At 47.4% G+C, this 14,356-nt stretch overlaps 2 protein-coding genes across 2 annotated transcripts; both read right to left on the reverse strand.

Moving 5' to 3' along the window:
• Positions 1 to 5: 5 nt before the first annotated feature.
• W97_08953 (uncharacterized protein) lies at positions 6 to 570 on the reverse strand (the record flags this gene model as incomplete). The annotated part of the gene is made up of 2 exons (XM_007786820.1): positions 6 to 443; positions 514 to 570. The coding sequence occupies 2 exons, from the start codon at positions 568 to 570 to the stop codon at positions 6 to 8; spliced, it is 495 nt and encodes a 164-aa protein (XP_007785010.1).
• Positions 571 to 7,642: 7,072 nt separating this feature from the next.
• On the reverse strand, positions 7,643 to 8,170 carry W97_08954 (uncharacterized protein; the record flags this gene model as incomplete). The annotated part of the gene is made up of 1 exon (XM_007786821.1): positions 7,643 to 8,170. The coding sequence occupies one exon, from the start codon at positions 8,168 to 8,170 to the stop codon at positions 7,643 to 7,645; it is 528 nt and encodes a 175-aa protein (XP_007785011.1).
• Positions 8,171 to 14,356: the final 6,186 nt, after the last annotated feature.

Consider the following 14,356-nt stretch of genomic DNA (forward strand, 5'->3'; position numbering starts at 1 on the left):
ACTATCTATTGACCGTGAGATAGGAGTCCTTTCTCTAATCCAATGCCTTCGAAGTAAGCGGAGTCATCAAAGAAGTCCGCGAAGTTGAAGTCATCTGCTGGACAAAACGGCTGCGGCATGAACTGAGCATTGGTAAAGCCATATGCTTCTGGAGATGGGCTCAAAGCTCCATATTGATCGTAGCCGGCCGACGAGCCGTATTGCACGACGTTAGTCGAATCCTCAATGTGAGAAGTCGGGAAAGAATGGCATCCGCCAGCTCCGTCCAGACCTTGAAGCGGATCATACAGATCGCCTGGGATCGATGGATATAAGGTGGTTGGACCTTGCACAATCCTCTGGGAGTGGATATCCTGGGGCTCTTGGGACATCATGATAGGTGATTCGGGCAGCTTATGATCCGGAAAGCCCCATGGATCCTCGACGGAGGTATCGAAGTTTAACTGAACAAAGGGTCAGTTCAGATTAAAGAACCGACATGCTGGAAGAAAGGCGATAAATGAGCAAACCTACATTCAGCACAAATTCATCAATGGCGGACTCGAGGGACCTTTCCAGTTCCTGATCCATTCTCGTCGATAGATCGAATGATATCTACTTACTCAACGCTGGATTGTCATCGGGGACCAGCAACCTATTACCTCTCCCATCGAGTAATGTTAAACTGCCGGCTGGTTGGACGAGCCAATCATGACGTCCCTTGGAATTCCGGTTCCGAATGCGGTTAGTGTTGATTGGAATACGAGGCTATGTTGTGCTACTAGGCTTGCCGGTTCTGAATTATGACGGCAACGCGCTAGCTTCATCACCAGTCTGCTTAAGAGTTTCTACAAGTCAGCGCCGCCCAAAGACTCCCAAAAGCTGCGAGCAACTTCGAAGTTGGCGGCTGGACCCGAAGATCTTCCCTAAATTGTCCTCGACAGTGATTTCGGCGGCGGTGGGACGGCGGAGAAGCGATGCGGCGGCGCGGCGAGGATTCCACGGCGGCAAGTGCCAAGGGGGAAGGAAAGAAGATATATGGGGGTTTCAGGTGGCGATGAAAACGGTGGTGGACGTGGCAGCTGACGATTTCGTAACATTAGCACTAGTTCGAGACCGTCAAGGCTTTAAAGAAACGGGTCGCCACCATGCCAAGACTTGTAATACACGTGATTCCCAGCTGCGGAGCGGCGGCAGATATATCTGTTGCATGCAATAGATGCAGTTTTGTGGGGACCATGGTAGTCGCTTCGGGGTGACGGTCGCTTCGGGGTGACGTCCGCATAGTCTTAAAAATCTCTGGACCAGAACTGGACCAGAAATTGACTAGAAATTGACTAGAGAGTAACTAGAACCTCTAATACACATAATACACTAGAAATACTCCCTTCCACTCGTCACACATATCCTCTTTACACTTCCTCGACATATCCTTCCTTATAGACTCAACCAACCATAACTCCACTAATCACACCCGCTCCATCTATATAATCGTGGAGATACAGCTAATAGGGCTATAGTGTGCAAAGCCCAAATTCACTACTATTATTAAGAAGTTTCTATCGAAATGAAAATACTAATAGATAGCTTTCACTATATAGTACCTATCGGTTAAACAGAAAATGGAAACTCTAAGTCTATTATAAATGTACTCCATTCTAATTGCTCCTCCACCCTATTATCAGGGGTTGCAGCCTATAGCTTGCGCCATCTTCCCGCTTAAATATAATAGAATACTAAAGGAAACACCACATGTAATAAAGCGCCTGAAAACATGACTTCGAGCACCACATAAGAAGAAAGAATAGGCATATTAAGAAAAGAGAATGATATCAGTATCGGTATCGACGTTGATACTAGATTAACATCAAGTATTAGCGAGAAATCTAAAACCAAAATATTACTAGATCCCGGCGCGTCTAGAAACAACTATTAAAGACTAAAATCGCAAACCGCTAAAGCTCTTAAACTACTATTATCCACAACTAGAGGAACATTAATAACAGATCCACGAGATAAAGGCGACACCGACACTAACACTAACACTAGCGCTAACTCAACTTCCTGCACGGATTTAATTTTAGTCTCTATTAAGACATTCTAGAAAGACACCCTCCTCTATATTCTTAACTCTAATACTTCTATCTTAAATAACTTAACTCTCTAGCGTTATACCGTAATTATCTTCTTTAGGTCTACTAGAATAAAAGTACTATCCAGATTCCATCTACGACGAATATCTTCTACTATAGAATATAACCTATTAACCTTAAGCCTCTTTACACCGTAACAGGACTCTAAATTCCTAGCCAACCTACCTAACTTTATATTACCTTAATACCGCTTTCTTAAGGATACTAACTATCCATTTAGAGTTTTAGCCGAGGTTGTAGTCATCGTTATTAATAGCTAAACTGTATATATTACCTAAAAATCTCTCTTTCTTAGAGCACTCCTCAGCTTCTCTATAGTACACTTAGCACCAGTCAATAAAGATAACCGACTAGTATTACCCTATATAACTATAGACTAAGATTACTGCTAAAAAATAGTAGTTAAGGCCGACTAGGTACTATTAAGGCTTTAATAAACACAAATAGCTATAAATAACTAAGTTATAGAAGCCATCTCGATAAATAGTTATATACGTTGCAGCAAACAGTAATAGATAAAGAAATAGTAAGTTTCGTAGTCTCTATAAACATAGATGTAATAAGAGCACTCTAAAACACTTAAAGTAGAGAAAAGCTTTAAAGTAAGAGCTAAATAGAAATAAAAGGTGCATCTAGCCTTTAAGTAACACTATACGTTATCTATAGTACCATCTTAGCTACTATCTTCCGGGCTATCTTAGCAATATCTAAATGACTAAAATAACCACTTCGTGTTCTTACCCTATATTCCTCTATTCCCTTTCAGATTAATTTATTCTTTCCGCTCCACTCTAGCTTAGTACTACGGCGGGCCCGTCAACTATACGAAATTATAAAATAAGTGTAGTTAACGGGACCTAGTTAAAAAGTAACACAACATCTCATAAATATTAAAAGTATATATAATATAACTACCGCTAGACTCGCCTTATTATAAAGTATCTGCCTCTCTATAAGCAACTCAATCCTAAGTGCTCCTTTATACTACTCCTAAGAGGGTGGGGCCGTCATTTTTCTATTCAGGTTGTTATCCCCCACTTCAACACATTAGTGTAATACTAAGAAGTAAAGTTAGCGTTAAGTAATAAGAGGTTTTCGAAGTAATTAATATAGGAAAAGACACCTACTACCGAAATTCCGATAACTATAAGATATAAAGAGTAGACGAAAAAGCAACTTAAAAGTTATAAGATTCTTATACTCTCTATAAGTAGCTCTCTCCTAGTAGCCCTTAAAATAGGGTTTAGTATTATTAATTCACTCTTTCCACTCTACTAACTTCGCCCTAGCCTATAGAAATCGTTCTAGCTAGTGTCTTCCCTATCTCTAGCTTCTATTATAATGTTCACATCTACACTATTCTTATAGCTATAGCTTATTTATATCTTATAGTGGCGTATAATAAGGTTCTAGGCGGCTTTATAAAAATATAGAGCACGTTCTAACCCTTTTAGATACCTCTATAGTGAGAATGTAGGTTCTAAAAATATATGATAGGGTACTTTAATATACGCTTATACTAATCTTCTAGCCCTTACTTAACCTACTATAGCTTAATTAATTATAGAGCTAGTATTAGACTAGTCTATCTAATTAATAATATCGAAAGTGCTATCCTAAGAACTAATAACATTATCTAGTACACTAATAAATACATCCTCTTACCTACTATATCTTCTTATTAAAATCTTTCTTAGCTATTATTTGCTTTTTCCCATCTTATTTTCTCTTCCGGTTTAGTATAATAGCTCCTAGAGGCTATCTAGCTTGAATTTCCGCTTACTTAAGATTAACAAGTATAAGAGTACCGCCCTGCTTATCCTATAGGATATTCTCTAGTTTAGCGTTCTTATACAGCACCTATAGTCTATATAAGGCTTATAAGGCGCTTTCCGTTTTACTAAGAAAATAACCTTTATTCTCTAAATAAAAATAATAAATAATTAGCTATCTAGCCTAACTAAGGAAGATTATACTAATATAAGCGCTACTATTATAGTAATAGGGGCGCTTAAGATTCACGAAGCCTAGGTAGACTAGGATATACTTACCTTAAATAGACTTAACTTGATTATATATTTGCCTTTTATAGCGAAAGTAACTAAAGTTAGGCTTCTCTATTCCTTTCGCGACTATAGTATATCTATATAAGGAGAGCCTAACCTTTAAAAGCGCTCTACGCGCTCCCTTAATATATAGTTACTTATAGTTAGTATCTCTTCTATAGTCCGTAGTAAGCTAATAGCGGATAAGATAAAGGAAGGTTTCTAAGTCGATATACTTTCCCCTATAATCCTAGAAGTTTAGGCACTCCTTATCTAATAGGCCGCTATATACCAATCTAAGTAAATAGCGCTAAGTGTAGTATAGCTAATTCTTAATTCTTAATTTTAATATTACTTCTATCTATTTTAGGCTACTAGCGCTATATTTATTACGGCCGCTACTTGCTTATCCCTATCTTACTCCTATAGACTAGCTCTAGCCTACACCGCGATAATCGCTTGGGCTAGAAGTTAGTATAAGAGGGGTGTAATTATCTCTATTACTATCCCTATCACTATCTCCGCTATTATCCCTATCGTCCCTAGGTTTATAGTATATGGCTACTAGAGGGCGAGACTATATTCGGATTAGTAAGTAAAGAAATCCTTTCTAGCGGCCCGGTTTATATAAGGAGTGAGGCCGCTCTCTATAAATAGTCTTAGGAATCTTCTTTAGAATATTAGTGTATTCAACAGCCCACGTGTCTAGGCTTATAGCTATATTATACTATAACTAACCTAGCGCTTTAGAAGTAAGCGTATAGAGTATAAAGGTAGAAACCTATATAACTACTGTCCTATATAGTCTATTCTTATTATCTTCTTAGATATCTAAACCTAGAATTGAAAGGTGGTAATAGACTATAATAGGGTTATCTAGAATATATAGGAAAATATTAGCTTCTCTAGTGTAGACATAGTCCTATTATACACCTTTACTAATTATATTAAAGAATAGCTAGGTAATTACGGCAGCTACTAGGGACTTAGATAGAAACTTAAAGCTATCACCTTCCTTATTAATTACTTCTTTAGCCGGTCAAATCTCCCTATCTAGTCTAGTAATAATCTCGGCTAAAGGAAACTTATGCGGCGCCTTATATTTAATTAAGACTACTAGAGTCCTTTATCCGCCGTCTACTAGCTTATATATATAGAATTAATCTATATTTCTAGCTCTTCTCCAGCCTACGCTTTTAGAAGTGCGCTGCTTGCCTTATTCTTAACTATTATCTGCATTTCTTCCTTTACCCTTTACTCTTCCCCTCTTTAAAGCGTCCGGTTCGGTGATTGATATATACTCTATATTCTTATCAATCGATGTCCCGCTCGGCTACCCTAGGTTCATATAGCTTTTAAATATCACCGTCCCGTGAAGCTAAAGTGCGTTCTATAGCTCTTCATCCTTATATACCTTCTTAAATAATATCTATACTAGGTTCTCGACTATCTCGCACGCGTAGTATTAAAGGCCTATCTCTAAGCTAATTAGGTTAAGGTATTTCTAAATATAGTCTAGTTAGTGCAACAACGGAAAGACGCACCGCGAATAGAAAGATAGGCTAATTAAGAACTACTTCTAGGTTTTCTTCTATTAATTTAGGAAGTCTTTTTATAGTATAATATACTATAGAAAAAGCTAACTAGCTAGTTTTATCGTGTCGCCCTACGTTATTAGAGTTTTATCGGTGATAATCTTAATTATAAGGGAGAAATTATAATAGGTTTTAAGATATTAAGCGAGTATCTTTAGCTATAATTGTTTTGCGTTAGCTTCGGTCTCTTAATAATATCACTTTTCCTCTTCGAGTTGTCGACGTAGCTCTATAAGCTACTTATCTATAGTGATATAAAGCTAGCGACGTTATTTACTTAATAACTCTCTTATTATTTACACTTTGGACTAGAGCTCCCGTAGATCAGCTAGGGAATCTAATTAATATAGTTTAAGCAAGCTTCTATCGGGGTAAAGCACGTGCCAACACTATAACTCATCGGCCCCTTACTACTCTAATTATATTTAGCTTAGTCTCGGCACCGAAAGCGGCGCGACAACCGAGCTGGATCTTAGGTGGATTGCCGGCAAATTCAGTGAGAGTGCCTCCCAAAACGGGTAGACGAAACCTCCATAATCCGACCCATTTTTACCAACACACAAATACCAACAGTTATAAAACTCGATCACGGCACGAGTACCTTTCAAGGTCAGACCATACACGTGAAGACGCTATGTTAACAGTAGAGGTAACCTCCGGTCTAACAGCCAGCTGCAAATAAAGGCCCTATCAAAGTTGCTTGATCTTTGTTGACTGAGAGCTGTTTGATATCTGGTTGGCTGGCTCCGGCTTCCCGCATCACCAGAGCAGCACCAGAGCATCACCAGAGAGCATGGCCGAAAAACTCGCTGGACCAGTACGTATTTGTCGTTCATGCAATCTACTAGCGGTATCCCCTCGGCAGCTGATATATCTAAGATCTTGGTCTCCGCAGCGGGGCGCCTCCGCAGCTGCAAGCAACCAAGCCCATTCTCAGCACACGGTCTCGCTTAGCAGCGCCTTTTGTACCAAGGCTGCACAAGCTATCGGCCGCTCTGTTCTGTCGCACCAATGGGGCTCCAGGTCCACACCGAACGTGAAGCCACACTGCGAGCCTCCAAACCAGGTTCCAAGCTAGCCTCCGATACGGGCAAACTCGGCGTGACGGGATCCAACAGGCATATGGTTGTGGCATGCTCTCCCACACTAGTCGCAATTGGGCTACGAAGTCGAAAAACTCGGGCAGCACCAGTGCCTTCCCCACTGGACGCGTGAGTCGGCTAAATGCCTCGCTGACCTCGCCAGCGGATTAGCGGAGGTTTCGACGGACGATACTCGTGCTGATCTGGCGCTTGAAGCCATGGGGTCTCCAGAGTCGATGTTCTGGAGTCACTCTTCACGGTCGAGGGCCGAGCCAAGCTCACCAGCTTGGAGAGAATCTGGACCGACTTCCTTCCCTGACACATCGCTTGCTGACTCTCACCTGTCGTGGGCCCATCGAGGACCCTTCGCTCTGCGCCTTGACTTCTCGAAAGCGCAAGAAGCGTCGATGCGTGAAGAGAAGAGGTAGATCGCCGTCGTGGCATGCCGGCACAAGCCTTGGCAGGTCGAAAAAGCCAAACAGCTGCCGAGGGAGGACGTAGATGGTTTGGCTACGCGCTACTGTTCTTCCACCACTCGCTGGTATTGCTTTACGCGTCCAGCTTACATACGTCCGACCTTCATCAAACCACCTTGCATCAAGAGCATCAAAGAATACAGGACACAAGTACATGGAAAAAACACGTGCGAAGCAAGATTCGCCCCAACGACCTCCCAGCTTTACGTGTCCTCTTCATGGGAAGGGGCAAACAGAAAAGCCTGCAGGCTACGGCGAACTCACACCATCGCAAGTCAACTTTTGATAGTGCCAAGATACGGTTTTCAAGGTTCATGGCTTGCCTTGAGAACCTTCTTCTTCTCCGAGGGCGCGGATTTCCTTGTCGTATAAGTCTGCCATGCTTGGGGATTCTTGAGTGGACCCCTCATACTCGGCTGGTTCTGAGCGAGACTGTCCAAGATTTCCTCCATAACTGCTATCCACGTGCTCTCCGATCGTCGGTTTTGACCGCTTCGGGGGCCGCACCGCTGCCGCCTCTTCTTCCTCATCCACATCGTTCGCTGGCTGGTCGTCCTGTAAGCGCCCGCGTTTCTTACTCTGATCAGTTGCTGGGCCAACGCTAGCGAGATGGACAGATTGCTGCGCGACTGCGCCCTGGGGCGGCTCTCCTTCAGCTGTTTGGTCCGCCGAACGTGGTGGACTCGCCCTTCGAAATGTCGTGTTGTCGGCGGAGGGGGCTGAAGACGATTGCCGTGAGGTAGATGTTCCTTTGGGAGACTGATGGGCACCTGACGTTTGCATACTAGGGGCCTCTACGATTGTGGCTTCAGGGAGAACGGCTCTGCTTTCCTCAGGCATTTGCGTTCGCTGGGGTGGAGATGTCTGTCGTTGTAGATGCTCCTGGCCGTCCCGCCCTTCTGGCTGCAGAGTTTCCGGTTGTGCTGAATCCGCTTGAGCATTGTAGGACTGCCCTATTTTCCATCTTTCCGCCTGTTTCTCGAGGGCATATATAAGTGGCATGCTCAGAATCGAACGTTGCCTCATATCCTCAAGACCTCGGAGCAGGAGGTCAGCCTGTCCTCGGTCCGGTTCGGTCGTGCCCGCCAGCTGTCGTGTGATGGACTGGCTGAGGTCGTTGCTCAGTCTTTTCTGCTCTTCAACATGAAGGTGTATGGGTTCGAGCAGCTGTTTGTATGTTGACAACCAGCTCCCGCTTCCATCTTTACTTTGTTGTCCAGTCTGACGGCGGCGTTGGCTCATCTTCGGCAGGGCGAACAGACGCGGCGCAGGAGTCGATCCTGGAGGGCTTAACAAGGCTGAGGTTTTGACGGAGATGCCGTTCGATCGGTGACGATGGAGATCGAGAAGAGGAGAGCAGTTGAGGTGGTGATTATTGAGGAAAACTTGGCCGAGCAGCCACAGTGTCTGCACAAATTCGAAGGGTTGTGTGCAAGGTCAGTTGCTCTCAGAAGAGAAGGGGGCTGCAGGCCCATCATATAGTCTGAGGCACGGCAAGAGGGACCGCTGCCTCCTGAGCACGTCTACCTAGCGGGGCCACTCGCCGTACTACTCGGCTGACGACCCTTCCTCCGTGGACCTGGATGGCTCTCGAGCAAGTCGGACAACCCCTTGCCACGCAGGTGAAGCTGCGGCACGGTTGACGTGCTACGTCTAGGTCCAACCGTGTCTGCCGTTCCCAGCCATCGCAGCATTAGGGCCGTGTAGGATCCGAGTCTGTCGAACCCCCAAGCACGAGCTGCGGCGTCCTATTTCGGGCACCATCCGCCACCCAAGTCACTAGGGGCTCGTCATGCGGGTACGAGCCGAGGTGGGCGATGCTTCATATGCCGGCCTACAGGGATTCATGAGCATTTACACCGAAAGCACAACCATGACCGAGCTCCAGCAGTCTTAGCACGAGGAGCTGCGTCGCCGAGATGGAAAGAAAGTGGGTTAAGTCGTGCGACCAAGAACTCCATCATGACGCGGGAACCATGGTCCTGGTGCAGCGAAGCCCCTGGCACAGAATCGGGCGTACCTCGACGTAGCCCTGTCGTCCTGTGGCTTGGTGGGAGGACACGTAGCCCCCGTGTCTTGATGGAGCCCTGTATGCGGACACCCCAGTTCCAGAGTGCTCAAAGTACCGTTAGATCCGCTGGGGAGACAACGGAACATCAGCATCGAATCACATCCATACCTCAAACTCGAGTAGGGGTTCCCAGGTCATGAATGAACGTCTCGCTCACGGCCAGCTTCAGTGCCTTCCATCGACCAACAGCTCAAGTCTCTTCAGTCTCTGCATTTCTATCACCTCTCTCCAAGCCAAGTGAGTCCTCTCCACGCTCACTGCCTCCGTTTTACTCCAATCGCTCTACAAACTCGCATCCTTCAGGCTGCTTTTAGGTAGGCTACTCTTCCGCTATCATATCACACCCTCTCAGCAGCCAGCGGCGTCGTCCTCGTTGGAGGAGACGCCACTGCTTGCTTGTAGAGGCCCACCTCGACCGAGCTCCTTGTGCTTCGACCTCTTGACCAGCATGTGACTGACTTCCCTTTTACAGGTCGATCTTGCCTCTACGATAGCTTGTCGTCTTTTGACCTAACCCATCAACGGGCAGAGTACGTTCCGTCAGAAGCTTCCCAAAACACTCCTCACGTCCCTTTCAGGCACTGCCTCAAACACCCCAAGCAACACACGGTCATGTCCGGTCCCGCATACCGACAGGTGTTGTCTGCAGACACCCATGCTCGTCCAGCCCGAGCTTGGCCCTGACTGACACGGTCACAGGCTACAGCAATGACAAACTTCCATGACCAGCGTCAGGGCAGCTTTGCCAATGGCTTCACTCCAATGGGTCCGATGATCGGTCAATACAGCACTACAGATCAGGCTCACCGAGCCCAACCCTTCCTCTCCACCGGAGCACCGATGCAAAGCGGAGGTTCCACTGTCACTGCTTTGACTCATGGCTTGGTGGACATGACTCTGCACCCTCAGTCCATGCGGTCTCGGCCAAGTCGAGCTCCCAGATGTCTGGTTCTCAGCCCTCGGTCACCTCTCAGTTCTCCAGTACCCCTCCGGATTGCAACGGTTTGCAGACCTTCTGCCTTTCAGGCCAACGCCAAGTGTTTCATCAACGCTGCTCGCGCACACTCAAGGGGAAAAGGGTACGAGTAGCCACAACCGTCAGGGCGTGGAGGACCAGAAGGGCGAATGACATCGCCCCCGCTGAGCGATGGACGCGTCGGTATGTACCTATGGGAATGCTAAGGAAGTCTGCGAGGAAACTGAGGTGGGGGCCAGCAGAGAGGGGGAACAGGTTGACTAGCAAGAGATTCCCAGCCCGAAGACCAGCCACCAAAGCAGAAGGCACTTGAAAGCCGACGCAAAAGACGTTCGCCGTGATATACATCAGCTGTAGAAGGACGTCGGCTCGACTCCATGGCCCTAGCAATGCGTGGCGGCGAAGCAGCAGCGGATAAGCGACGTGTTTGGACGTGAAAAGAGAGACAGCCTCCAGGACCCGTGCTGTGTGGGGATGGAGGCTAATGAGAACAAGTATAGCAATGATACCGCCTGCGGTTATGGCGTATACCTGGGTGCTCTCCATGACGAGATTGAGCGGAGAACTACATAGGGAAGTGTAACAAGCAGAGAGAGAGGAAGCATGAATATAACAGGACTTTTGAACGTAAGAGGTTAGTTCGAAGAGAGTGGGAAGAGCAGAGGGACGAACTCGTACTGATGGAATGGGGGCCCAGAATATTGAGGAGCCAGAAACAGATGGCAGCCAGCAATGGAGGTCGGGCAGAATTCAACTGTACCGGCATCCCCGTCGTGAGTAAGCTTCCCTGGCTCTGCTGTATCTTAGCCGTGTATTCTTTTCAAACACGTACGAGAAATAAGCCTCGGGCTTTGTAAAAGCAGATGCCTACGACAACTCACCTGGTGCTCGTAAGGTGCTGGGACAGGGCCCGGTATCCCATGCGGAGGGGATAGAGAGGTGAATGTACGAAACAAGTCCGAGGTCCAGCAGCATTCCGTGTCGAAATTGAGTCGTCCGTTGATTGACGCAAGCTTGCATGACCTTTGTGTCGACATCGTAGCAGTCTGAGTGTGCAGGCGACGCGCTCCTGATTCGACTGTGTATCGCCGTGTCCGGGTTATCGTTCATGACAGAAGACGCCTCAGTTAGAATATGAGGCGGGTCACTTTCGTATGACGCCCGCCCAATAACATAGGGGCCGAGACGTTTAATAGCTGCTTGGCCCTCAACCGATAAAATATCCCTCCGACACATGTCTGAATTCCCCGCTGCGTTTGGCAACGCATGGTGTGTGGGAGTCCTTTTGAGATGGGCGTGGAACCCGGATGCGGCAGCTGTGCCTATAAACTTCGTATTTTGTACGTTTGTTGCCAGATGGTGAGCGAAGCATCCGGTGGAACTGTGGCCGTTGCACCGGGCTAGTTAGCGTATGGGGTTGTCCTGCCTTCCCGCCGTCGCAGTCCATGCTCTCTGCTTCCCGGTCAATAAATACGTCGACAATTCTTTTTTGGTAGTTTCAGTTCAACGAGGTTGACAGCGACGAAAGCTCCAACAGCTTTTGCAATTCTGACGTCTTTGTTGAATGTATGATCCTGACGACCTTGACGACCTTGACGACCTTGACAACATTGACAATATTGACAACCTTAACAGTCTCGACAGCCTCAACAGCCTCAACAGCCTCAAGGCTGCGAGACTGGGCCAAAGGTCGGCTTGTGATAATGCAATTATTGTAGCAGCCTCGTCGGCTTTTGCTCGGCCCCAAGCCGTTATCACGAAAGAAGGGTCGCACGGCTGTTTGTTGATGCCCCTCCAAATTCATTGTGCGAGCCGCTGATCTGAAGGGATTTCCCAGGAAACTGTTTCTAGGAAGATCTGGAGTTCCTGGGAAATCTGTAGTTCCTGGGAAACTATTCCTGGGAAACTATTCCTAGGAAAATCTGGAGTTCCTGGGAAACCTGGAGTTCCTGGGAAACCTGGAGTTCCTGGGAAATCTGGATTCCTGGGAAATCTGGATTCCTGGGAAAAAGATACTGGGAAATGATATGGGTTCCTGGGAACAATTTCCTGGGAAACCCTTCTATTCCGTTTTGTGGTGCGCCAGCGGAAAAGAGAGGGCAGCACTTCGCGGCGGCGTCTGGTTTTTTCGCTAGAGCAAGCCCGTGCGCTGAGAGTGCAACTGCAAACGATATATTCGCATCGGGCTGATACAGATGGATGTCACGGCGGAGAAGACGAGGATCCTGTCTATAGCTGATCTCGACGCCTAGTAAATCGGGTACCGACAATAATGTGACGGAGAGCCGGACTCTGCGCAGCACTCCCCTGGGCGCATCAAGGTGTTCAGTCGCGATGCTCCGCTCACGGCCGCCAGCCATTGGTTCTGCGCCCGGAACAGGTTCCGTTCCGATAACCCCGCGGTTGAATGCGCGGCCGGCTTCAATTTGGCCCAGGGCGAGCGGGTTTCACGTGACTGTCCCCAGTCTCGATCCGTTGGACAGACGGCTTGCCTAAAGACACTGTTTGCCATGTAGACTCGATGCTGATGCTTTGCAATATACAGCTAGTCAAATGACGAGAGCATCTTTTATGAAAGTGACTCGGTTCTCCTCCAAAAAATGCCTATACAAATGCCATTTGATCAGCCAGATCCAGAACCTGTTCCTGCAGGCTGGCCATACCTTTCTGCATCCTGAGTGGCATACACTGCATGCAGCACGGCTGACCGCTGTCGGCTCCCATTTTTCCAAACGTCGGCCGTGTTGAACCGCTCTCCGTCTCCGCCTCTTGGTGAAGTCCGGGTGGGCATCCCGCCCCGACTACTGCGGTTGCTGTTGTTTTGGCTGCCATTATCAGCTTAGTTAACTAAAGTCTAGCATAAAAACGTCAGCGAATGAGCGCTCTGTTAAAGCCTTGGAATCCAATAGTACCTAGCTCCCCATCATCGCTGGCCGGCTCATTCACTACGCCTGAAGCGTCCGAGTTGGCAGGCGCCGGTTCTTCATCGTCTACGGCAGTGGTAACCTGAATCCGTTAGAGCCAGTTCTGCTGTCATGAAAAGAGTTCGAAGTGTTGACTATACCTCTCCAGTGAGATCAATCCGCCCTCGGGTCTCGTGGGGGACGATGGAGTTAGGCTCATCGGCTGGATTGTTATCTTGTTTGGCCGCGGCTGCCATAAGCCCTGCACGGTCTATGCCGGGAAGGTCGAGAATATCTTCGAGTGAGTCATTGAACGGAGTGCACGTAGGCTCCCCGTTCCGTGCGGCGGACTTCGCGACCGTTCTCCGATCTCCCACACCTTTAGGCTTACTCCTTTGCTCCATTCGACACTCCCTGGGTGGGCTGTCTTGTCTCGCGACGTTCGGAGAGTTCTTCGGTCACCATAGCTCCACCGCCTTGCTCTGAACCCCATGGCACCTCGAAGCCCACAACAATTCGAGTCTGAATTCTCATTGAAGATACTTTTTTCGCGGACTTTCGATCGCCTTGTGCAAAGTGTCAAGGCATATCGATCGGAACGGCGAAGCAAAGCGGCTCCACGGAAGAGGGAGAAGAGCTAGTCATCCGACCTCGTCCAGACGGTGTTCGATGAGTATGCTGAAATGTATAACGATGGATATTAGGCTAGCGGCGAAGCCGCAGTCTCATTAATACTCTGCAAGCGACGCTCAGTTGCCTGCAGTCGACAGCCAGAACGCGAGTGTGCGGTTGGGGGAGCTATATAGGCTGGATCGAAGGCGCTGCTCCTGCATTGGGTACCATTGCTTTCTGCTCGCAGAGATTGGTGCTTGTTGTATGCTGACTAGTGAAAGGCACGCAACGCGCCCTGGACTTCGATGCGAAACCTTCTCACCTACGGTCGTGTCTTACGAGGAAGAAGCCGGTCGGATACGGATTCCTGTAGGGAAGCATAGCTTTAACACTCATGTCGAGGAAGACGGACGGGTCCTCTACGGATGCCCAAAGCACAGGCTGTTCAAGCGTCCCGGCTATAC

The sequence above is a fragment of the Coniosporium apollinis genome (genome assembly GCF_000281105.1).
Source record: "Coniosporium apollinis CBS 100218 chromosome Unknown supercont1.70, whole genome shotgun sequence".
In the NCBI taxonomy this organism is placed as follows: Eukaryota; Fungi; Ascomycota; class Dothideomycetes; genus Coniosporium; species Coniosporium apollinis.